The 26,953-nt window shown below is 35.4% G+C and overlaps 1 protein-coding gene across 1 annotated transcript in view; it reads right to left on the reverse strand.

Moving 5' to 3' along the window:
- The window catches only part of FCHSD2 (FCH and double SH3 domains 2), a 164,209-nt gene that overhangs the window by 98,117 nt on the left and 39,139 nt on the right, over window positions 1-26,953 (reverse strand). The window contains exon 4 of the mRNA XM_070425571.1: window positions 4,283-4,359. Within this exon, the coding sequence (XP_070281672.1) occupies window positions 4,283-4,359 (77 nt within the window). The remainder of the gene's footprint in view (window positions 1-4,282; window positions 4,360-26,953) is intronic.

The raw sequence follows: 26,953 nt of genomic DNA on the forward strand, positions 1-26,953 counted from the left end.
TTAAATAAATACATAAGCAAGCGTTCAAGTATTGTTGTTACTGTAGGAGGGGAGAGTATCCTGAGCCTAGGCAACCAGTAAGGCAGGGAGGATGACTGACTGTAGTTCAGTTGAGGTGTGATATGAACGGCAATACAACTGCAGCTTGATGAGCCCAAGGGTTGGGAACCAAGGGTGAAAGGAGAAATGGCAGACAAGGACAGGAAGGTCATTTGGAGCCAGGTTTCTCCACGGCTTTGAATATTTAAAAAAGTTTTTTTAAATTTTATTTTATCCTCTTGGGAAGGAGAAACAATAGAAGATTTTCAAGCAGGGGAGTAACAGTAGGCCTAGAGATAGTGGTATTGTAGCAAATGAAATAGTGAAAGGCAACGATCAAGCAGAGAAGCAGCAACTTAACATTCTTAAAAACAACATAAGATCTAGAAAGAAGTGAAAGCTGGAGGCAGCTGACTTTTTGGTTCTCAAGATGAAGACTTAATAAAGCACATGATCATTACTAGTTTATAGGCAATATTTAGAGATAGGGATAGAGATAAAGAGTACTTAAAGCAGTCACTAGAGAACTGAGGGAACTTTAAGAAACATTTACAGAGAAAGGACTTGCTATGGTCTGAATGTTTGTAAACCCTCCCACCCTCACCTCCACAATTCATATGTGGAAATCCTAACCCCTAAAGGTGATGTTATTAGGAGCTAAGGCTTTTGGGGACTGATTAGGTCATAAGTCAGATTAGTGTCCTTGTAAGAGAGACCCCACAGAGCTCCCAAACCCTTTCCCATGTGAGGACAAACCAGAAGTTGGGAAGTTTGCAATTCAGAAAAGAGACTTCACTAGAACCCGACCATGTCTCGGACTTCCAGCCCCCAGAACTGTGAGAAATAAACTTCTGCTATTTATAAGCCACCCCATCTATGGAATTTTGTTATAGCAGCCTGGACAAAGACAGAATGAAAACCTGTCCTCAAAGATTTAAAAAAAAGGACCAAGAAAAAGTAGTGCTCCAGAAGTTCAGGCAAATGGAGGTAGTTTAATGGCATTAAATGGTGCATGTATTATCAGGCTGGCAATTTTTTTAAAAGACTTATCACCTGCCCTATTGGTAAAAAATGAAAAGGAATAGGCAATCTGAAATAAAATATGAAGAAATGTAATATATGGGGGGGGGGGTGCAAAAATAGGTTTACAGTTGTTCATATGGAAAAATAATTAACAAACAATAATACAAAATAAATTCTGTGTTTTGCATACTCACAACTGTAAACCTACTTTTGCCCCATCCCGTATATTGACACAGAGTTTATGAAGGATAATTTACAATACTAACATTTTAAATATATAACCCCTTTGACCCAGCATTTCCCCCTCTACCAATTTACCCTATAAATACTTTCAGTCCACAAAGACCTAACTGTGTGCATACATGAGTTATCCACTGCAGCATTATTTGCAATAGTAATAAACTAAATAACCACCAACAGAGAAATGAATAACAAAACTACAATTTACTCATACTATGGCACTAGCACAGCCTGAATGTGCTGGCATAAAAAGAGGTCTAAAATCTCCTTAAGTGAGTGGTATGAGCAGGGGGGAGGTTACAGAAACATCCTTTATAATAAAGAGCTAATATGCTAATTAGACCAGACAGCAAAGCGATCTTCCTGAAGGACCAGTGGGCGGGGGGCAGGACCACAAGGGCCAAGCCTCTTGTACAAATTTCGTGCATCGGTTCTGTTAAAAACAGCAAAGCTGTGTATGTTCATGTGTGCATCACACCGGAAAATATGGAAGAAAAGACCACATGCTTTTAGCAGCAATTACTCTGGGGGAGTACAAATATGAGTGGAAGAAGCTTGGGAAAAGCGGGGGCTACACTTTATACTGTTACACATGCTACAAACATGCATTTCTTGGGCAAGAATTTGTAAACTACCAATTCAAATACAAATATAAAAAAAAGTTAAAAGGAAAATTTTAAATGACTAGAATGAAAACTATAATAAACAAACAAAAAATTGGCAATTACCATTCTCACCCTGGATCCTGATTTCTCTCTACTGTTTTTTTCACAACGGTACAACCATCCTCTCAGTTGCCTAAGTTAAAAAACCAAGGAGTCATTCTATAGTCCTTCCTTTCTCTTTTTCCCTCGACTGCACTCTTCACCAGCAGATACTGATCAAGTGCTTTCTATACTCCAAGAGCTATTTTAGATATTGAGAAAACTACTTTATAGTTTGGTAACTACAGAAAATCTCTTATAGTTTGTCTCAAAACAAATTCGACTCACACACACACACACACACACACACACACACACACACACCCTCTGCCAAATCAATTCCAAGTTCTCTAGCTTCAGTTTCCTAAGTATAACTGAAATTTCCCCCACAAACTACTTTCTACTATAATTTCCAGGGTTCAAATACAAGACAAGGGATTAAATTCTTGCAATTCTAATCTTTCCAAATTCTTTTTCACATCCCTCTAATCCACTTTCATACTATTACTAAGTGAGGCTGAACATGTTATTCCTCTTGTGGAAATTCTTCAATGGTTCTATTATCTTCCGGGTAAAAGAAGAAACTGATATACAAAGTCCTTCATGATGCCTATCTATGTATCCTCCCAAAACTCCTCTCACCCTCCAACCCATGTACTTCCCATCACGCTGAACTGCTCACTGTTACCTAACATTTATATTTTCTCATGCTTCCATGCTTTTAAGGAATTTTTCCTGCTTAGAATTCCTTTTGCACAAACCTGGCCAACTCCTGCACATCCTTCAAAATTCAGCTCTAGAAGCCTCGTTTTCCTCTGCCGTTGCAATGCACCTATACTGCTACCGAATACTGCAACTGTTTATAGTGGCTGCCTCCTGTAAGCTCCTTCAGGACAGGCACCAGGTCCTCTAGTCCAACGCTAAAATCTACTTCCACAGTAGCAGATATCTCACGTCTATCTCATGGATAAAGAATGAATGAATGAATGACTGCATGTCTAAGTAGCTGTGTGACGCTGAGTAATGCATGTAACCGGAGACTTGGTTTCCCAGTATATAAAAAGACTACATAATTTTCTATGTAGTCATCGGGCTGTTTTGTAGGTACTCAAGAAAAATCTCTATTTTTGTTTATTTCCCTGTTTTCCTTTATTATTCTATGTAGCAACTACATGGATCTATTACTTATAGTGTCATGCTACCTTCCAAGTTATCAGTCATTCCCGCAATTGTGAAGAACTATTAGGGTTTCTCCTGTGCTTTCAGTTTTCTAGCCCCATTAAGAAATTATCTGAGGATAATTATCTGATGACTTCGTATACAGACTCAACCACACACTTTAATATGAGTTCTTAATTACTCTGGTTTCTCTGCTATTGTTTCATGGGCATTAGTCTTAACTCCAACCAGACAGCAAACTCTGAAATCTGTCTTTGACTTCTGGTTCCCGCAACACTATGTCTTGAGCACAAACACCAATAAATACTTCTAAATTAATCTCAAAAAATATATTAACTTCTAAACAAAATTATAAATACTTTAAAATATATATATATATATATATATATATATTACTGAGGACAGAATTTATGTTCTATTGTCATCTACCTTCTTTAAAATGTGTATGTGGGATATTGATTAGCCAATTTCTGGATACCTGTTTTTTAAATCAATCAATCAATCAATCAATCTGTTTTTAAGTAACAAACAAACAAACAAACTTGGAAACTCTTTTCTCTTAAGCTCACAAAATCCCATCTTTCCAAATTTAGAATTTGTTTCAAAATAAAGAATCAGTGATCACGGTAGAACACTACAATCTTGTTTCATTATTGTTGCAATGTGTTTCATCTATAGGTTGCTGAGGAAATAATGCCTCATTACCCTCTACTCTCTTAAATTCAATATGTGGGTATTAATTAAAAAATGTAATATTAGTCTAAGACATAAAATGGTCTCTTTTATATAGATTACATATGTTGTGAAACATTAACATTTTTAATAATTTTGAAATTACATCTAAAAACAGCAGAAAAAAGAAGCAATTTTTTTTTAACTGGAGTTTACATTACCCTCTATGTGACATGGCTCTCAGTGAAACCATTTTTTAAAAACAATGGGCAAGGGTGTTGAAGGCTTGGAGCAGGGCGGAAACTGAGTAGAGGGGGACAAAGAGGGGAAAAGGGCACATCTATAATACTCTCAACAATAAAGTCTTTAAAAATAATAAATACATAAATAAATAAAAACGGGCAAGAACTACTTAATTAAGTTACCTGTAATCATTCCGATCATCAGCTTTTATTCCAGGCCAATCTCTCTTCAGATATTGACTAGCCAACTTCTGGATACCCTGTTTAAAAAATACACATATTTTATAAAATAAGTATTGTGCCAAAAGGAGACTCTTTCCCTAAAATACAGTACTTAATAAACCCCATCTTTCCAAATATAAATTTAATTCTGAAGTAAAGAATCAATGTTGAATGGTGGAACACTGTAACTTATTTCACCATTGTTACAGTCTTCTCATCTCCATTTTAAGGAAAACGGTGAGTACAATTATGAGAAAACTGAAAATTGATATGCTTTTTACTTCACCAGCCATTAAAACAAACTAGCTCTGGTATGTCACAGGGAACGCAGTTGTCCACCTCCATAAAGCTCTGATTACACAGCTTGACATCTCCATTTCCCACCCAGCCTCTACTGTGACATGTACTACGATTCTAAATTCCAGCAGCCAAATTTTCAGATACCAGGAAAGGTAGTAACACACTCAATTTGGAGCAAATACTCATTGGCTTATAAAATCAATGAATATTCTATACCAATAATTCTCAAGAGAGATTTTAAGGGGTTTTACTTTTTAAATAATACCATGGCACAAACCACTTCAAATGAAAAAAAAAATTGGCTTTACAAAGAAATATACCCAATTACCGTTATCAATACAACATGAACCGGAACAAAACAGAATATTTATCTGTAATAGGTATGGTGGGTATCAAGATTTGAACAGAAAAGACTATTTTGCTGGCAAATGAGGTTAAACTACTCACTCTAAATACAGAACATATTACCTTTAGATGGGAACATACGTGATCCTCTAACATTATACCAGGGACTGATGTAATGGATTAGAAATCATTAACTTTGGGATGCTCATCTCTATACATACAACTTTAAAAAGAATAAATAAAATGCTGAGATGAAGAACAATCACATTAATAGACGGCATACTCTAAGCAGAGGTTGCCCAAGAAAAATTAATGCTGTTCTCTCTATATGGTCTGCTGCCAAATCAATTTGACTTCATTAAATGCATTGTTGAATTCTTCTGTTTACCATTTCAATTGCCAAAGGGTAGTAGGAAATGTAGAGAAGCTCCTTGAATCTCTAGTTCCTCCTGAACTTGGTAAGAGTTTGGTTTCACTGTTTCTAGGAATTGTGAATATATAACTGCATATCCACAATACTACCACTTACATAACTTGTACTTTGGGCAACCCAATTACTAAGTCTTCCCTGAACATGTACAGTATTTTTTCACTTCTGCATCTTGTTCATACTGTTCTTATTTTCGGAAAACATCTTTCCACCACTCCCATTCCTACTGGCTGTATTCTCCCTGCCCCTACTTTAAACTGATTTAAAAATTTTCAAAAGCATATATGAAGATGTGAGAAGTTTCACTGCCTACTCTATTTTAATAAAATTTCATTTTATTAAAACAGAGTAGATCATCATTCTTTCTGCATTTACTAGCTTGAATTCTTTTTAAAGAACTATCTCTCATCGAACAATTTGGTTATCTCAGAGTAAAGGCAAGATAAGTATTTGATTGTCCAGTTTTGGTCCTAAGGTGAACCATGAATTTTTAAAGTAACATTATGAACTCATATATTTTGAGTAAAAGATGTGTTTCAATTTATTGCAGTCGCTATTTTTTTCACGCGCTAATTGCTACATCTGTGGTCAGTGGGAGTCCCCTCAAGTTGGCTCCCATATCATGACCCCACCAGACTCTGATAGTTTGTTTTACAGTTCTTATTATAGATCGTCAGTTAAGCTAGTTTTCCAAAGAATTCTGAGTCCTTTCAGAGAGAAACCACATTTAAAGACCACAATCTAGGCCAGTGGTTCTCAACCTTCTGGCCCTTTAAGTACAGTTCCTCATGTTGTGACCCAACCATAAAATTATTTTCGTTGCTACTTCATAACTGTACTGTTGCTACTGTAATGAATCGTAATGTAAATATCTGATATGCAGGATGGTCTTAGGCGACCCCTGTGAAAGGGTCGTTTGACCGCCAAAGGGGTCGCAACCCACAAGTTGAGAACCGCTGATCTAGGCACTTCCTTATCCTTTGGGTCTGACTTTGTACTTTTCCCTAAGAGGCCTTTTCTAATCACTGTATACAAAGTAGCTCACCTTTCAGCCAGTTACTTTCTCTCATACCCCCCTAATCACTTATAATCCTTATTACACTGTTACTGTCTGGTTTAAATCAACATTATATATTAATGATGCTCAGGCAAACATAAAAACACATTATATGTCTACTGCACCAGTTTTTGTCTGCTTACTGACTATAAACTTCATCAGGTAGGAATCTTGTCTTTTTTTTTTTTTTTTTTTTTTTTCAAAAAAATCACTATGTCTCTAGGGTACAGCAGCGAAGAGCCTAACATGTAGTAGTTGAAAATAATATTCACTGACTGCATGAATAAATGCCACCTATATTATTTTATTTCTAATGTATAACGCCCAAACTCCTTTTGTGTTTTTGCCATTCTCAGAAATATTTGGATCAAAATTTCCCTGGAAAAAAAAAATGTCCCTGGATCCTAATTTTCATATGCTCAAAGGGGGTGGGGGTGGGGGGGCAGGGAACTACATCAGATTTCTAAGCTTATGACCAGGTAGTTTTAATATAATAAATAATTTCCTTAGTAAAATTACAGTCAAATTTGACCTTCTCCACTATTGGAGGAAAACACGCATGTACACTAAAGAGCAATGAAAAAACACACACAGAAGTTTGCTCCATACTTAGCACTACACATTAAATTTTGTGAAGGTTTAAATAAGTCAAGTTCCCTGAATTCAAAGAATTCATAACATGTCAACAGATGTAAGAAGCAGATAAGGTAAACTGGGAGGCAATACATAGGTTACTGACAAATAAATGGCAATATGGGATATAAGTACACAGATGAAGAAAAGATCATCTGAAATTTACTTAACAAATTACATCTAAATGATATGATAGTGACTTTTTCAGTTTAATCACTGCTAGAGTTGTCACAGAATACTTAATACAGAATATGAGATATAATATGAGGACTGAATTATATAAAACAAATGAACTTAACAAGCATTTCAAAACATTTATTCCTCTGAACTCTGTGAGGCTTTGTTATAACCACAGAGAAATTTGACACTAAGAATATACAGAATTTGACTTAAGATCACATAACTAGTTAAATTTGAATTAGAATCCCTAGTTATTCTAAATCTTTGCTCCCTTTCCCCCGAAACCCCACCATTTTAGCTTGGATTTTATCTAATTCTTTAAAGAATTCTTAAATTACTTTAACTTATCTTTTTTGTGCATTATAAGTCACAACAGCAAAGTCTAGAGCTCTCCACCACAAAGTTGAACTGTATTAAACTGAATGAGCCCTTCAGAGATGAGATGAGGGATTCATGAAATAGACAAACAGTGAGACCTTTAGATGAAAGACTTTATTCAAGTGAGTTCACAGAGGCAGGAATCAGGACTTCTGTGTGCTTCATGCAGCTGTTCAAGATCTCATCTGCATGGACGCTCAAGAAACACTCCGTGGCCATTATAGGAAAAGTCCTAAATAACATTTCATGCCTCAGAAAGCATTCTATACTTAACTGGTTTCCTTTTTATGTTATGCTTAAAGCTACATCTTATGAATAAAAGGTTTATTTATATAGAAATAAAATCTACCCCAATTAAGTGTCTAAGGAAAATAAAGGTATGACTGTTTTAAAAAGTGGTTTGTTTGTTTTTTAAATCACTCCCCCAGCCCACAACATTACTCCTTAAAACTGGTGCACCAGACATATAATATGTACTTAAGTTCACTTGAGCATCACTGATATATAATGTTGATTTGATTTCCAAATACAGTTTACTCTGGAGCAGTGGTTTCCATAAAAAGTTACTATCAATATACTCTTTGGAACATCCAATAACATCCCATTCCAACTTTTTAAAAGCCATCAGTGTCTGATGTAAGACTTGCTTTGTTTTATCTCTCAATATTGCTCTAACAAGTGAAGCAACACAAAAAAGCCACTATTCAGTAGACACTAGGAAATGGACTGATGGCTTAACCTTTTGACCATTTACAACAGCAAATGGAGCAGGAGTGTGTTCCATGGCTCCCATACCGGTTATTCTGAATCTATTTCTTCCCAACATACAGATGGCTCCACAAAATTATAGGAAACCATGTTATCTATATACTATAACTATCTGTCATGAAATTGCCAACATTATGCAAATTACATTTAAAAATTAACAAGTCTACTGCATAAGTTGGATACTTCTCATACTGATGTAAATTATACAATGATTGCCTTTATTATTAAGTTACTTTAATAGTAATAGAGAACTTCACCCCCACCCTTGAGGAAACTTACAAAATATTTTTTATTGTCCTATTTTTCACTCCTCCTGCTTGTTTTTTAGTGATATCCCCAATTAGAAGACTACTGAGTGAGAAGATCCTGGGAAGAGGGTGGCGTAAGCAGCACCAGGAATTTATCTCCTAAGCCAGACTCAGTGGCAGAATTTGTCTCATATAACTATTTTGGAACTCTGATGAAGTTCATTTTGGCCTATCACTGTTTTTAGCTCAAAAGTAGTTACCTCCCATTTCCCAGCCCAGTGGCAGGCAACACTTGTTCCTGGAGCAGCCTATATGTAGGGTGAGCAATAAAGGCCCTGTCCTCCAAATATTTGGGATCTGCACCTTGATTGATGATTCTGATCAAGGAAGTGGAGACAGAGAGGTGGGCAGCCATTGTAGCACCCCTATTTGCCACTGAAGAAAAGTAAACAGAGCCTAAGGAACCTTTGGGACACCATCAAATGAACCAACACACACACTGAGGGGAGTACTAGAAGGAGAAGAGGGGAGGTACAGAGAGATTAAAGAAATAGTGATAGAAATGTCCCCAATTTGACAAAAGATCATATAAAAAGCCAAGAAACTCAATGAATTCCAAGTAGGATGAACCCAGAGACCTACAGACCTACAAGGCTTATACAGTGAGACACATTATAATCCCAGTGTCAAAAGCTAAGGACAAAGAGAAATTCTTGAAAGCAGTAAGAAAGAAGCAAATTGCCATACAAGGGCTTGCCAATAAAATTATCAGCAGATTTCTCAACAGAAACTGGGAGGGCAGAAGACAGTGGGTCCAGATATTCAAAGTGCCAAAAGAAAGAAAGTGCCTATTAAGAATACTATATCCAGCAAAACTATCCTTCAAAAGTGAGGGAGAAATTAACAGACATGATTGCTAATGGTCTAGTGATGAAAAAGATAAAAAAGGAGACAACAAAAATGATCCTTTGGATTTTGACTTTATATAACTGGATGGATGATGGTATCTCCCCCAGGGATAAATATACTGGTAGGCTATTTAATTACAGAAAGCGTTGTTGGATTATAATACAAACAATAGCAGGTTTAGCAGAAGTATAACAGAAAAAGCCAGTATCGCTCCTAAAGTGAGATATGTCAGGAAATCTATGTAAATTTAAGTACATTAAAACTAGATCTGAAAGAACAAATTGGAATTTGATCGACTGAAAAATGAAGAAGGGCTTGGCATAACTCAGGTAAAAAAACAAAACTGGTGATGTAAAAAATAGTAGGGGAAATGTGGGAGATGGGTTGGTGGAGTAAATTTTTACTTGTAAGCATCCAACATGTTCTTTGAAACTTACGCTGACATACAGTGAATTCTTTTTTTAGTACCCAGAAGATATCTACTCTCAAAGCAGCTTTACACAAAGTTGTTCTCTTTCTTTAAGAAAGATTCTCAATGTCTTTCCTTTCCTCATTTTAAAATAAAAGCGCCATTAATATAATAATGCTTATAACAGAGTCATAAAAATACATTAAAAAAGATATTTTCTTGGAACTGGGATGTATCATCTTGAGATAATTCACTACGCTTACACAAAACATATAGCGTCGCCTTCAAGATACATAAGAGACATAAAAGTCACCTGCCTGAAATATGGTTAGTTCTCCACTGAATATTATGACAATTTCATAAGAGAAAGTATGTGTATAAATCCTGTTGGACTTTAACAGAAAGGAAATGTTAAATGTTCAGTTTTGATAATGCTGTTGCCAATATGAGTATATAGCTTGGAAGTTTGTTTAAAACGTATACTCCCTTTAGGAGGCACAAGGTCAAATCTACCTGATGCCAGTTATTTAATCATTTTCTAGTTTACTTCAATGATCTCCCCCCATTCCAGTCTTGTTTTCTCCTATACAGTCCCACCATTTATTCCCAAAGAAATTTACATGCAAGCTTTAATTAAGAGAAAATGCTACTAATTAAAAGGCACTGACTTAGCTTACCTCTATTATTTCGATAGTTTTTACTTCACTTTTCCATTTTTCAGATCTAGACTGTTTAACCAAGAAATGATGGTTACATTTTTATGAATGCTTTTCCTTTCCCCCACATTTTGTAAATTTTTCTTTCCAAACTGCCAGAAGATATTAGTAAGAAAAAGCAACATTTTTTTCACTGTGTGTTACAGTCATCCTCTAATAAAGATTAATATTACTTGTTAGCAAAACTGACTTTGGCAGAATTAATTTTACAATATTTAAACATTATCAGCTGGAAAACAAATTATGGCTTATCAAATTTTAGAGCAAAATGTATGTGACTTTAGCTTATTTAGAACATTAAGAAGTCACTATACATCATAAAATTTGTAATTTTTAAAAATTTTTTTGTTAAAGTCATATTTCAAGGCTTAGATTAATTGATACCTATTTGTATGACATGTACACCTCTCTGACATGAAGGTTTTAATTGGGGGAGAGGGGAAACAACCTAGTTGCTGTTGCTTTTAACAGTAAGAAAATTGTCAGATTAGTCAGCATGACTGAACTGCCCACTTGATCTCAAAGACAGCTGTAAAAGCAGTTCCTTCTTCAAAGCAGAACTGGAATGTATCAAATCAGCAAGCAAACAATTTCATGTGCTTGACCTTTAGTCATCTCAAAATAGTTTACTTTAGAGAATATCATTTGCAAATCAACTTAATCAGATGAAAACTGCTGCACAGTGCAACACACAAAGGCAAACAAATAGAGTGCTGTTAAAAACCCTTTCATGTATATATGAGCATTTTGTACACCCCCAATAGTGTGAACAACCTACTGTAGAGACCACTGAGTAGATCATGGGTTTTGGTCTCAGACATGACGTGTATTATATATGTGAACTTGGGCAGGTTATTTAATCTCACCTTTTGTCTCATCATCTGTAAAATAAGGATAATACTTTTGTAGGTGAATAGATAAACCGCAGCACATCCAGACAATGGAATATTCTTCAGGACTAAAGAGAAAGGAGCTATCAAGTCATAAGAAGACATGGAGGAAAATTAAGCACATTTTACTGTGTGAAAGAAGCTGATCTGAAAGGCTACATAATGTGCAATTCCAAAAAAGGCAAAACTATGGGGACAGGAAAAGCATCAGTGGTTTCCAGGGGTTAGGTGGGAAGAAAGAAACAAATGGGGGAGTACAGAAGATTTTTAAGGCAGTGAACCTATTCTGTATGATACAACAATGCTGGGCACATGTTATTATACATTTGCCAAAACTCACAGAATGTACAACATCAAAAGTCACCCCAATGGACTACATCAAAATAAAAAGCTTCTGCATAGCAAAAAACAAAACAAACAAGCAAACAAAAAAAAAAAAAACCATCAACAAAACAAAAAGGGAGCCCACTGTATGGAAACCCATATTTGACAATGATACATCTAATAAAGGGTTAATATCCAAAATATGTAAGGAACTCATACAACTTAACAAAAGGAAGACAAACAATCCAATTAAAAAATGGGCAAAGGACCTAAATAGACACTTCCCCAAAGTGGACATACAGAAGGCCAAGAGACATATGAAAACATGCTCAAAGTCACTGATCATCAGAGAGATGCAAATTAAAACGACAATGAGGTATCACCTCACACCTGTCAGAATGGCTACCATCAACAAATAAACAAATGATAAATGCTGGCGAGAATGTGGAGAAAAAGGAACCCTAGTACACTGCTGGTGGGAATGCAGACTGGTGCAGCCATTATAAAAAAAAATATGAAGTTTCCTCAAAAAATTAAATATGGAACTCCCATCTGACCTAGTGACACCACTTCTAGGAATATATCCTAAGAATCCCAAAACACCAATCAGAAAGAATGTAATCACTGCTGTGTTCATTGCACCACAATTTAAAATAGCTACTAGTAAGATCTGGAAACAGCCCAAGTGCCCATCAGTAGATGAATGGATAAAAAACCTGTGGTACATTTATACCATGGAAAACTATGCACCAGTAAAAAAGAAGAATCTCTTACCCTTTGAGACAACATGAGAGTATCATGCTGAGTGATATAAGTCAGTCAGAGAAAGATAAGTATCACATGATCTCACTCATATGTGGAATCTAAGTTACAAAATAAACTGATGAACGAACATGGAAGCATGGAACAGGGTGCAGAATCTCAGAGGGTAGGCAGGGGAGGGTGGGAGGAAAGATCTTGTATGCATATATGCATAACCCATGAACATAGACAATAAAATAGTGAAGGGGGGGCGGGAGCAGGCTGGAGGGGGTCAATGGCAGGGAGGAAAGGGGGACATATGTAATACTTTCAACAATAAAGAATTATTTTTTAAAAAGTTACCCCAATGTTGGTTTTGAGTGACAATGATGTGTCGATGTATATTCATTGGCTGTAACAAATGTACCACTCTGGTGTAGGTTGATAGTGGGGGAGGCTGTGCATGTGTGGGGACAGAGGATATATGGGAACTCTGTACTTTCTGCTCAAAATTACTGTAAAATTAAAACTGCTAAAAATTAAAGTAGATTTAAAAAGTACAATACTATTTATCTCAAAAGATAGTTATGATAATCAAAGAAAATTAAATATACACAGCACCAGATATGTATACTACAGGTACTAAATGTCTCCTAGCAGTATTCAATCTTTCATTCATTAATATATATTTAATGAGAACTAAGAGAAGTGATCATTGTCACTACCATGTATATTTCCCCCCAAAGTAACTCTGGTAATTTTTAAAAATGTTACTAATTCACTGACCACTTATTTGATATTGAGGTTTTCTTATATAGTATGATTACAGGGTCTCTTAATTACAAGTTAATTCTAACATGAAAAATTCAATTCAGTTGGTCATTATGTACAAGAAATACCAACACTATCACATGTAAGTTTTTAAAAAACTGAGAAATTTCCCATCACAGGCTGAATGTCGATGATTAACAAAATTAGTTAATTATTAGGACAAAAACTTCCTAAATGAGTAATGAGGCTAATTATCAAGATAATAATTATTCATTTATTTCAAGACCATAGAAATTTCTTTTCCTTTGCTAATTTTAAAATTTTAATTAATTATTCCACATAAGTCAAATGGACTCCTAGAAAACAGACAACATTTCATTTATAATTTATAGGAGGATGACTACAAATCATTTTGAAGTTTCTTTTTAAATTCTCACATTCCTAATTAATATTCATGAGGATAATTTCACAAAAGCAGATACAAAACTATGCCAGAGGGGACATGGAAATATATAGTTGTGCCAGTGGAATAGGCAGAAAATTTCTCTCTCCCCAAAATGGAAGATTTAAGTTCAACACAAATATTTCCTAAATAGTTTTATAATATTTAATCAAATTATTCATTACTCAGAAATAACACTGGAGAAACAGATAATAATGTTGCACAAAGGCCGAGTTCATTTGTTCTGGACAGGTGGCCAGTCTGTAGCTCTGTGTCAGCAGCCCAAACCCGCCCACAATAGCCCTAAAGACGATTATGCAAATACCAGCCAGCCCAGCTATTTTCCCAGGAACAGGAGAAGGGCTCCTAGAAGCTATAATTGTTCCGCAGTCATGTGGAAAAACAAGCAGGTTTTTTTTTTTTCCTTTTTCTTTTTTTTTCTGGAAGCAGAGTGTTTTCATTAAGGGCACAACTACAATATGTGTGAGATACACAAACGCACACATACACATACAAACACATCAGGAAAAGACCTGGAGGAACCCTAAGTGTATATTTACTAAATGAAAGAAGGCTACATACTAGGGTGGGGTGGGAGTACTGTTAGTCTGTGCATGTATGTGTGTTAGTGTTTGAGGTACACAGGATGCCTCCCCCAAAGGTATACGTACTAACAGCGGATAGCGCAATTTTAAAAATGAAATGTATTTTAATAAACACCACCTTTATAATTACTCAAAGTGTGTGCCCATTTTTGGAGGACAGCCTGTATTTCTCAAACACCATACACAGCTTATCCCACGCTCTCCCCACGTTCCCCTTGCGAGGTGGCTCTGCCTTCTCCACAACACCAAGTCTCCTGTGATGATTACACCTACCCCGCCAATAAGACAGATACAGTAATGCACAGACTTTGAGAGCTGTATGAAACAAATATTCTCTGGCTAAGCTGAGGTAAAACCATTCTTACTCCATATACGTAACGCACTTTTCCTTTTCATCCGGGGCAAAACAGGCTGAAGATAGAAACCCATCACATTTGAAGTACAACAGTGACGAGGAACGCTGTTCCCTAGCATTTGTTAATTAATGCCATCTCATCAAAGTTTTTGTTTTTGATTTTAATAAAAGTCATCAGAATCCTTACTTTCTAAATAGCATTTTTTAAAGTTCCCCGCTCTAAAACCTGATTTACAATTCTCTCTGGAATTAGTTATTTCAAATATTATTGCTGTTGGATTTTTGATTCTACAAGATTCAAAACCAGTATTTTTTCCCTTTCTCTTATCTATCTTGTCCTACTCACCCCATAATCCTCTCCTCTATAAAATAAATGGAGATTACCTGCTTTATTTAGTAAGAAGCTAAGATGTTACTTCTTCATGTATGGGATTTAATAGTTTCTAGATATCATGTTATACTATTTAAGGGAGGATTTTTCTCAAATGCTTATAAACAGAAATTATTATATGCTTCATAGATGTCAAATATATTATTTTAAAATAAGATATTAGCAATTTTTAAATGTTTAACTAAGAATACATGTACTGTTAAGGTTAAATCAATCATAAGTAGATAACTTCTTTCACCTCACTAGCATTACAGATATGAGATTTTAGTTAATATAAAAACTCCACTGTCTATGACACAAATTCATACCCAAAACTATTTTTAAAATGACTTAGCACCCCTATGTTCATAGCAGCACAATTTACCATAGCTAAGATTTGGAAACAGCCTAAGTGCCCATCAGCAGATAAGTGGATTAGAAAACTGTGGTACAACTACACAATGGAATACTACACTGCTGTAAAAAAAAATAAAAAAAAATTCTTACCATTTGCAATAGCATGGATGGAACTGGAGAGCATTATGCTAAGTGAAATAAGCCAGTCAGAGAAAGATAAATATCACATGATCTCACTCATTTGTGAAATATAATGAACAATATAAACCGATGAACAAAAATAGACCAGAGACATAGAAGCATCAAATAGGCTGTCCAACCTATGAGGGAAGGCGGGGGGTGAGGGGTAAGAGATCAACCAAAGGACTGTATGCACGCACATGAGCATAACCAATGGACACAGATAATAGGGGGGTGAGGACATGTGCTGGGGGTTGGGGGTGGTCGGGCCAAGGTCAATGGGGAAAAAAGGAGACTCATGTAATACTTTAAACAATAAAGAATTTAAATTAAAAATATTTACATGAGACTCAATCATACTGCCATTAAAGATAATAAATAATTTTAAATATTCACACAAGAAAACTCCAGGCCACATATGGCTTCACCATAAAAACTTCCTAACAATGAAGAAACTTAGAGAAATTCTTTAAGAAGCGGAAAGAGGAGAATATTCTCAACTCATTTTATAAAGCCTTGATATAAAAATTCGAGAAAAAAAATATCAGAAGAAAAAATACAGTCTTCACTCATGAACAAATGGCATCCAACAATATATAAAAAAGATAAAACATCAAGACTAAGTGAGTTTCACCCCAAGAATGCAAACTTGACTTAGCATTGGAAAAATCAATTAATATTATTTGCCACAAATTGAAAGTTAATCATATAACTGTATCAATAGATAAAACAATTGATAAACCCAAAATCCACTCATGATAAAAATTCTTCGCAAACTAAGAATAGATGGGAATACCATAAACTGATATTACCACCTTCATTCAACACGGTACCAGAGGCCCTTCACAGTGAGATAAAGCTAGAAAAATAAATAAAAAGGTGCAGGCAGTCCGCACTTGCTTAAATTTCAGCTACTTACAGTTTAGTTACATTACCACTCCTCCAACAACACAGTTTGAATTTTAGTTACTCATATATTTAACTTGAGTAACTACATAAAGTACAGACTTGACTGCTAGCTCTTTGGTCCACAAATCACTGCAAATTACAGATGTGTATCATGATCAGTGACCAATCACTTCACTTCTTTCAAAGTCTGTCAGTGATGCATCACTGCATCTGCTATTCAGTTCACACACAGACAGTAAAGGTGTAACTGTGTTGCCTCTTTGTCTTACAGTGATAAACTCACAGGACAGTTTAGAAAAATGTACAATCAAAAGAGGGAGTTAGCCAACAAAGATGAAACTGCAGCAAAGAAACAAAGTGATAACGTTGGAGGGAAATTCTAACCAGATATAAACGTAGCTATAGAAGAAATAGCTGACTATGGGAATGTTGGTACCACTGCCATTAGAGACTGTATCCAGGAAGTCAGAGGGTGAAGGTGAACATATCAACATAAATGAAAAAGGTGAGTGTGATGAAAAGGATGGACTTATCCCAGATGAATGCTGGTGGCAAAAAAAAAAAAAAAATCACATTATAGAAACTCTCAGAAATATTTGATGACATTGAAAGTGCAAAGGATAAAGTTGGAAACTAACCCAAATATAGAAAAGACAATAACAATTCACCAAGGCATATGATGAGAGAAAGGCAATCACTGATCCTGGGGTGGGGCTTCTAGTTTCTGGTTCTGCACTTAAGGAGCTTATACATCACCACTCCTTCCTAACAACAAGTAAAAAGCTGAAGAGACCGAAAAATCAACAACTCTTCATGGAGATGTAAACTGCTGCCCCCTAGATTAAAGAGGGAGACAGGTGACTTAACTGATGCAGAGACTGAAGAGCAGAAACCTCTTTAGAAACTGGTGTCAGGGTAGGAAAACATGAATTGTAACTGACAAATTGTGGGAGGCTCTATGTGAACAACTCAGAGTTAAACACGCCAGGGGGGCACAGTCTTAGGAGAACCCCACAATATTGTGAGAATTACCTCCAAGAGCTCTGATAAACTCCTGGTATAGCATACAACCACTTTGGGAAATTTAAGACACATTTAACCCTATGATTCAGCAATTCTACTCCTAATACATGACATAGGAAAACTCGTGCATATGTGCAACAGGAGTCATGTACATAAACGATCATTTCTCATAAAAACCAATAAATGAAAACAACTCAAATGTCTATCAACAGTATAATGGATAAACTGTGGTTTATACATACAACGGAAAGCTATGCAGTTGTGAAAATAAACAAATTTTAGCAACATAAAATAAGATAGCTTGAATCTTATATACATACTAGAGGCCCGCTGCACGAATTTGTGCGGTGGTGGGGTCCCTCAGCCTGGCCTGTGCCCTCTCTCAATCCAGGACCCCTCGGGGGATGTCAGAGAGCCGGTTTCAGCCTGATCCCCACAGGCCAGGCCAAGGGAACCCACCAGTGCACAAATTCGTGCCTCTAGTATAATTATATATTTAGTATACATTTCTATTGCTGGCATTTTAAAATTACACCTATTATGTTTCATAATTTTAAAAATTTCCTCATTATAAGTGACTGTATCATTAAATCATTTAAGAGATTAGATGGAATATATAAATTTATGCATATACATTTACACTAATATGCTAAATGGGAAGAATCTTATTTCCTAATTATGGTATTTTCCCACTTCCTTTCTTCCATTGGTATATACATAGTAGACACTCAGTAAGAGCTTAATTAACTCAGAAGATAACTAACACAACAGTACCAAATCACAAGATCACATGAATCACTTAAAAGGATCACCTTATAATAACATTAGATAAATTTAAGAATATAGGCTAGTGTCACAAATCTTTAAAAAGATACAGATTAGTATTTAACATTTACATCAAATTTTACCTCTCTGCATCAAAGATTAAATCACTAAAAGGCTCTATTCAGTAGTGAAAGCAAATATTATTAGTTTTCATAAGCAAGTATTCATCATTCTATCCAGTTTTCTGGGCAACCTGATAAGTAATATATAATTTATATTTTCTATTTATTTAATTGCTCCTTCCTATCTTAGTTACCAGATCCACCAACCATTTATGTAATTATAGGAATTAATCAGCTAAGTTATATACAACTTTCATTGTTCTCTTAAACCACTGACTTAATGTACACAGAGTGGAGAGATTAAATAATATTTTCAGATTAAAGAAAACTATTTCTGTATTTTTTTCCATCAAACATGTGTCAGAGACTGCTAGCTTTACTGGTATCCATGTTCTCCTCTTCTTCAAAACACACTGACGAGTTTTTCCAGCTTCCTCTTATTAAATTAAATGTGACCATTTGACTGAGTTCTGGCCAGCAGGATGTTAGAAGTAATGTATACTACGTTCAGGTCTGGCCTATCAAGACTGCCCATGTGCAATCCTTTTCCTTCTTCCCCTTCAGATGCAGAGGACAGGAGCCCTAAAGAATCTTGGATTAAAGGCATCGAAATCACTAACTCATCACATGAAGGCCATCAATTTTTGTTGTTGTTGTTAATCCTCAACTGAGGATATTTTTTCCGTTGATTTTTTTTAAGAGAGAGAATGGAAAGGGGAGGGGAGGGAGGGAGGAAGTGAGGGAGAGAGAGAGAGAAAGAGAGAGAGAGAGAGAGAGAGAGAGAGAGAGAGAGAGAGAGAGAGAGAGAGAAACAATGATATGAGAGAGACACATCGCTTGGTTGCCTCCTGCACGTGCCCTAACCAGGACTAGGGATGGTACCTGCAAGCCAGGTACGTGTCCTTGAGTGGTAATCGAACCTGAGACCCTTTGGTACACAGACTGATGCTCTAACCTTGAGCAATACTGGCCAGGGCCATTCAACAAATTTTGGCAATAAAGTGGAAGTGAATGAGAAATACATTTCTTTTTGCTAAACTTCAGAGATTTTCTGGTTGTTGGTTAAAGCAATTAGCCTTTCCTGAGAAACACAGAACATTTACCAGTGAAAGTTATTAGTAACTCTACAAATTAGTAATGTGTTTCCAAATTCGTTACTATTGACACATTCAGAGCCTGCCAGTATCCCCATACCACCTTGGTATGATTCAGAGACCATTTTAGTAGATATATTAGGAAAAGGCACCGCTCTGGGAGGACATACTAGTAACTCCACAGGAAATAGCGTGGCAAGGCAACCATATCTCTGTGAAGGAAAGAGGTCCCTTTCTCCAAGGGACTATAAGGCTTACCCAGAGAAGCCAGGACCAGATTTCAATTTCCTACTGTACCCTAACTTAGCAAGGGCACAACTGTACAACTGTTCTAAAGGCCCTGGACATACTTCTCTACCACTCCTTTTCCAACGATAGGAAAAGGGAATTCCTACAGTTTCTAACTAGCGCATTTTCTATATCAACTATAATTCACAGTAAAACAGGCACATATTAATTTTTCCGCATATATACAAGGTAATCTTTATGTCAAAAACCATACAAATAATTCTGAAAATTAAGATTTAAAATAAAACATTTAAATTTAGGTGGTCAAATTATTCTTTTATTTCAATACATTTCAAGAAGAAACCCACATTGTTTTTTTTAAAAATATTAATATCAAGTTTCTCATTCTTTTAAAAAAATATTTCTTTATTGATTTCAGAGAGGAACGGAGAAAGAAGAGAGAGAAACATCAATGATGAGAGAGAATCATTGATCAGCTGCCTCCTGCACGCTCCCTACTGGGGATCGGGCCCGCAACCCAGGCATGTGCCCTTGGCCGGAATCGAACCTGGGACCCTTCAGTCCACAGGCTGACGCTCTATCCACTGAGCCAAGCCGGCGAGGGCAAGTTTCTCATTCTTTTAAGTAAAATCTATTGCAAGCATAGGATAGACATACTTTCCACTGTTACTGATTTAAAATTACCTCACATTCCCGTTTTCCTGGCACTGTGTGAAATTAAGGCTAGGGCAACCACTGTGAAGGGTGATGGAAGGAATCCAGCCTGGCCAAGACATATGAGCTTAGCACTACTTGCTCAAGAAAAATCAATAAACTTCTTAGAAGCTGAGGTTGTTCATCTGAATAGGAGTTATGATAGATATCTCCAATTACAAACAGGATATCTCCCGTTACAAATTTCCTCAAGTCCAACCATGGATATACAACACAAGCAATGTGATAACTTGAAAGTCAAGCAAAGGTATACAATTATTGTATTAAATTGAACCTACAAAATGCCTAGCACAGTGACAAGGACACAGATACTGAATAAGTATTACTTCATTTTTAAGCTTAACAATAAATTCTGTAACTATTGAATTCATTACCTAAAATAAGAAAAGACTTTACAAACAATATTTCCAGTCCCTTCCAAATAATTCCAAATAATACCAATCTACAATAACAGAATTCAAAATCTGTCTTTTAGAGGTTAAGCATGTATATTAGAGATATACATCAAAATTAGAAAATATTGTATGTAATGGGTAAATATTGTATATAAAACAATGCACATATTATAAACAAAAATAATTCATCGGAAGGACAAGGGGGGAAAAATGAGATATATGTAATACTCTTTGTAATACTTTAAGCAATAAAACAAAATTAAAAAAATAATTCACATCAATTTTCTAGTATGCTATATAAAAATATTCTAAAACGAAAGATGGGAAGGAAAGTAAAAAAGGTCTCTTGCCTGACTTCCTGGAAGAACTTTCGAGAAGTCCCTATGAATTGATTTTAAAAAGAAAAACAACCAATACAAAGAATATGTGAATAGCAAATACAGCGAAGTGCATTGCAAATAGCTATAAACATGAGAATATGCATAGACACGAGTATTCAGAGAAATGAAACTTAAAATTAGATACTATTTCTGATCCAGCCTGGCAAAAAAATGCATGACTGGCAGTATCTACTCCTGGTCAGGGCGAGAGGCCCCGGGTTCTCCTGCTCAGGAGTCTTCCCTCATCCCATGTTCACACCCAGCAGTTCCAGTGACCCCCACCCACCCATCAGTCACTTAGTAGCCATGTCGGTTATCAGATCGACCTTTGAGGTATCGCAGAACTTGTGTTAAAGTTACCCTTATTTTACTTAATAGTGGCTTCAAAGCTCAAGCGTAGTGATGCTGGCGATTCGGATTTGCCAAAGAGAAGCCATAAAGTGCTTCCTTTAAGTGAAAAGTGGAAGTTCTTGACTTAATAAGAAAAAAGTTATATGCTGACGTTGTGAGATCTATGGCAAGACTGAATTTTCTATCCGTGAAATTGTGAAAAATGAAAAAGAAATTCGTGCTAGTTTTGCCGAAAGATACCACATTCACATAACTTTTATTACAGTATTTATTCAATTTCATTGTTAATCTTACTGTGCCTAATTTATAAATTAAACTTTATCCTAGGTATGTATGTACAGTAGTTCCCTTTGTCTATGGCAATAAGGTTGAAGACCGCCAGTGGATGCACGAAACAGCGGACAGTACCAAACTCCATATATACTATGTATTTTTTCCTATATATACATACCTTTTCACTCAAAGGAAGCACTTTACAAGCGGCTTCTCTTTGGCATCATCACTACTCTTCGTTTTGGGGCCATTATGAAGCAAAATAAGGGTCACTTCAACACAAGCACAGTGATACCACAACGGTCAGTCTGATAACCAGATGGTGCTAGGGGACTAACACGAGGGTAGTGTACACAGCATGAATACACGGGACAAAGGGATGATTCACACCCTGGAAGGGATGTAGCAGGGCTGCATGAGATTACATCGTGCTACTCAGACTGGTGAGCAATTTAAAACTTAAGAATTGTTTATTTCTGCAATTTTCCATTTAATATTTTCAGATCACAGTTGACTGTGGGTAACAAACCACGGAAAGTGAAACCACAAATAAGGGGGGCTACTGCCTAGGAAAAAATGTACACATAGGGTTCAATATCTGCAGTTTCAGGAATCCACACGGGATCTTGGAACATATCCCCTGCACATAAAGGGGGACGCTACTATGAATCATTAGTGGAAATATAAATTGCTATGGTATTTAATAAGTTTTTAGAAAAAAGTTTTTAATTGTCTAACCTGTTAATATCTATTAAAATTTTAATGCACATATGTTTTTCTGCAGGGATGTCATTTTTAGAATTATTAAAAGCACAAATATAACAAGATAAATAAAAATGTTAATTGCAGTATTATTTTTAACAATTTAAGTCAATGTGGATGTTAAATAATTATACTCATAATATGAACTATGATACTACCAATAAAATTGAGATCCTTATTCACTTGAGAAAAATATCAATAATAAAAATACTATTAAATATGAAAGACAAAATGTAGAATAAATTTAAGTATGATGCTATTTTTTATAAAGGATAAAAAACTACATATTAAATGAGTACACATAAAAGAAAAAGATTCATACCAAACATAAGGTGAATTTGAAAAAAAATTTAAAAATACCATTCATTTTACCTTATGTACTTCTGTATTATTTGAATTATTAAAACCAAAATTTTTAAATTAAAAAAATTCTTATGAGCCTGGTCTGTCTGGCTCTGTGACTGAGCATCGTTGGCCGATGAACCAAGAGGTCATGGTTCGATTACAAGTCAGGGTACGTGCCTGGGTTGCAGGCTCGAGCTCCCAGTGGGTGGCATGCAGGAGGCAGCCTATTAATGATTCTCCCATCACTGATGTTTGTATCTCTCCCTTCCTCTCTCTGAAATCAATAAAAATACATTTTTAAAAATTCTTATGAAACACAGTTAAAATGTCTGACATGTGCCCAAATAATGGGACAGAAAGCTGTTAGCTCATTTACTGTATTTTATCCAAGGCTGTAAGAAAAGAATTCAATCATCCATAATATTAAATGACATGATATATACTTAAATTTATTTTCTGAGTACATGTAACTAGAAGAGGAAACGGAACACAAGCAATCTTATATTTTGCCTTGGATTCTTATCTTCAGATACAACAAAAAATACCAGCCTTTGAGAGCACATATTCACTGCCAAAGACAATACAAAAAGTCCTGCAATAAAGTATTAAGCTATGATGTAACATATAACTTATCTATAAAATTGTTCTATGATTTCTAGTGGCAAATATTTATGTACCTTCCTTTATAAATAGAAATGGAATTTTTTCTTTTCACTTGGCATCAATGTGATACCTACGAGTACTCTGTAGGAGCGTGCTTTTCAAAATGCTTTTATAAAACGTGTTGACTTTTTTTATAACATGCAAAGCATTGAGCCTCTCAGAATTCACTCAGTATTTGCTAAATGACACGGATGATGTAATCTCATTTCAGTTTAGCAACAACTGTTAGTTACTTATTAAGCCCACTATGTAGAGGAGGAAACAGTTTAGGTAACTTATTTAGGGTGACTGAGTTAACAAATGATAGACCCAGAATTAGAACCTCAATATACTGGCACAGTGCATTAAACTCAACACCATGAAGCCTCCTAGGAGTAAAGTCTTGCTGTGGGTTTAGTACAGGATGGAGGAGATCAGATTTAGTGGTAATATATGTAAAAGAATTACTGGTTTTTGAGTTTAAGCTACCTAAAAGGATAATGCAACTTAGCCTATATTAACAGAAATCATAACATCACTGAGTGACCAATACATATGAAATACATTAGTAAAATTAAAAAAAATAAAAACACAGAAGAAACATTCTGCTCTTCTGAGCCAATCACATCTACAGGATCATTAAATTGGATTCTGATCTGAGTATCAATATCTGAAGAATAATGACAGAAAACAAGATAGATAAAAGGTTTAAAACAGGGTTGCACAGTCTATTCAAGTATAAACTGAATACAGAATTTCAGGACCAGAAAGACAATGAGTGGGACACACACCTGCCGAAAGAGATAAGAACGAGCATAAAAGTTGTCCTCAAATTCCTAAAAGACTATCATGTATCCATGAAGGTTACCTGGAAGGGAAGATTTTTGCTCAATATACATAGGAAATTTCTAACTAAATGATGAATGCTTTGAGATATAGTGAATTATGATCACTGAATTCAGAAAGAGGCTGCAAGGACTGTAGTGGTTGGCAACTTTTTACTGTAAAGTGTCAGAGAGTAAATACTTTTGGCTTTGCAGGCCGTATGATCCCTGTGTCCATTCTGCCAACGTAGCAAGAAAGCAACCATACGTAACATGTACACAAAGGAGTGTGACGACTATGGTTCAACAGAACTTTACTTACAAAAACAAGTGTCAGGCCAAGTGGCTATGGCTTGCCAACCCCTCCTCTACAGTAAAAAGAAAGAATAAATGTAAAGAGGTCGGAACACACAGTCTTTACACCGCCAGATAAAACAACCTGAGAGAGTGTAAACCTTTATTTCCATAATATGTCATTTTATAACAAATCTAATATTTTCAGTTATATTAAGTAGGTAAATAAGTATTTTCACCTGTAATTTACAGATAGCAAAAAAACGTAACAGATCTTTTTTGACAAGGAAAGATACACCTTCTCTGAATAAGGCAGGAGTAGTAAATCAAATGATAACAATGGAAGCTATTTGGAAACAAGAAAGAGCAAAAGTTCATTCTAATTTTACTTGTAAGTATAATTAACAGTGACGTGCTAAAGCCAAAGTGTGTTGACTTGCTATAAAATAATAAAACCGTAAAACTGAAGTGGCATTTATATAGAAAACATAAAGAAGTAAGTTCAAAACAAACTAATTTGAAAATAAAGAGTATTAAATTATAGAGCCAAAAAAAGCAGATGTTCCTTCTTTCACATATAAACATTAGTGCTTTCTAAGCTTCTTATACTAGCTCTTCAGATACTAAAACTTAAAAAAAATCACCATGTATCTTGACATTAGGAAAACACTCTTTCAAAGATGTTTGCTTGGAAATATTCAGTGAATCTGCAACAAAGAACCAATTTATTTTTTAAAAAATATTTTATTTATTTTAGAGAGAAAGGGAGAGGGATAGAGAGATAGAAACATTGATGAGAGAAAAACATTGATTGGCTGCCTTCTGCATGCCCCTTACTGGGGATCAAGCCCACAACCCAGGCATGTGCCCTGACCAGGAATCAAACTGGTGACCTCTTGGTTCATAGGTCGATGCTCAATCACTGAGCCACAATGGCCGGGCCAACGAATCAATTTCTCATGATATTATAGTTTGATGCATTCAGGAACTGGCTAATCATATGAAAACGTAATTCATAGAACACACACACCTAGCAAAGTATTTCTTATTGGACTTTCATAAGTGCAGAGAAAATATGGCAATTCCTTTAGTATATGCCAGATTTGAATATGATGGTGTTATACAGAATTTTAGCTTCACTGCCAAACATAACTAACTCTGAATTTGTATAAATTTATGAAGGATTATATAGTCAACAAATGTGATTTAGAGTTTAAGTTTTGTGTAACATTATATTCTGATGGTGCAAATGTAATGACAGGAACAGATCCTGCACAGTAACTCAGATTAAGGATTTTACTCCAGCGTGTAAACCAGTACATTGCTTTCTTCATCGAGAAACTCTTGCTATGATTTAAAAAAAAACACACACACACACAAACACTCACCTGTGTAAACAGTGTGCATACTGACACAGATAACTGTGGATCGCTTAAAGGTTAATACAATATATTAGAGAGCATGCTCCTCACTGACTGATCCCATGGAAACTGGTCATATGGTACTACTACTACATGCTGAGGTTCCATGGTTACCAAGGAGAAATGTTCTGTTGGATATGAATAATGAAATGAACTCTTAGTGTTTCTACAAGATAAAAAAAAATGTGGTACCAATGTTTTAAAGATGTGAATTGGACAGCCACACTTAATTTGTTTCACATATTTGGTATTTTTAATGATCTTCATACTCCCATGTAAGGAAGGCATACACATATTTCTCAATGGCCAATAAGATCAAAACAAAAAAGTTAATAGTATGAAAGATCAGAGTTTCTACAGCTACTTATGACATGTTGCTAATTTAACAATACACTTCAATGAAGCATGTGTGATCAGATCTTGTATATTTTTTGAAAGATTTTCACTAGACACCTTACAAATTTTATAGAGCATTTCAATCTTTTTCTAATTAAAAAAAGATCCATATGTTGGAAATTTATGGATCCAAGATCCATTTATTTAATTGAAAGGTAATTTAAATTTCACTATAACTCTATAGGATAAATTATTAGAACTAATAATAAAAGACTGAAAAATGAATTCTGAAAATAAAAATTTACTTGCTTCAGCTTGGGAAAAG

Source organism: Myotis yumanensis, unplaced genomic scaffold (genome assembly GCF_028538775.1).
Source record: "Myotis yumanensis isolate MYYU_CA2020_CCGP unplaced genomic scaffold, mMyoYum1.0.hap1 SCAF_10, whole genome shotgun sequence".
Lineage (NCBI taxonomy): Eukaryota > Metazoa > Chordata > Mammalia > Chiroptera > Vespertilionidae > Myotis > Myotis yumanensis.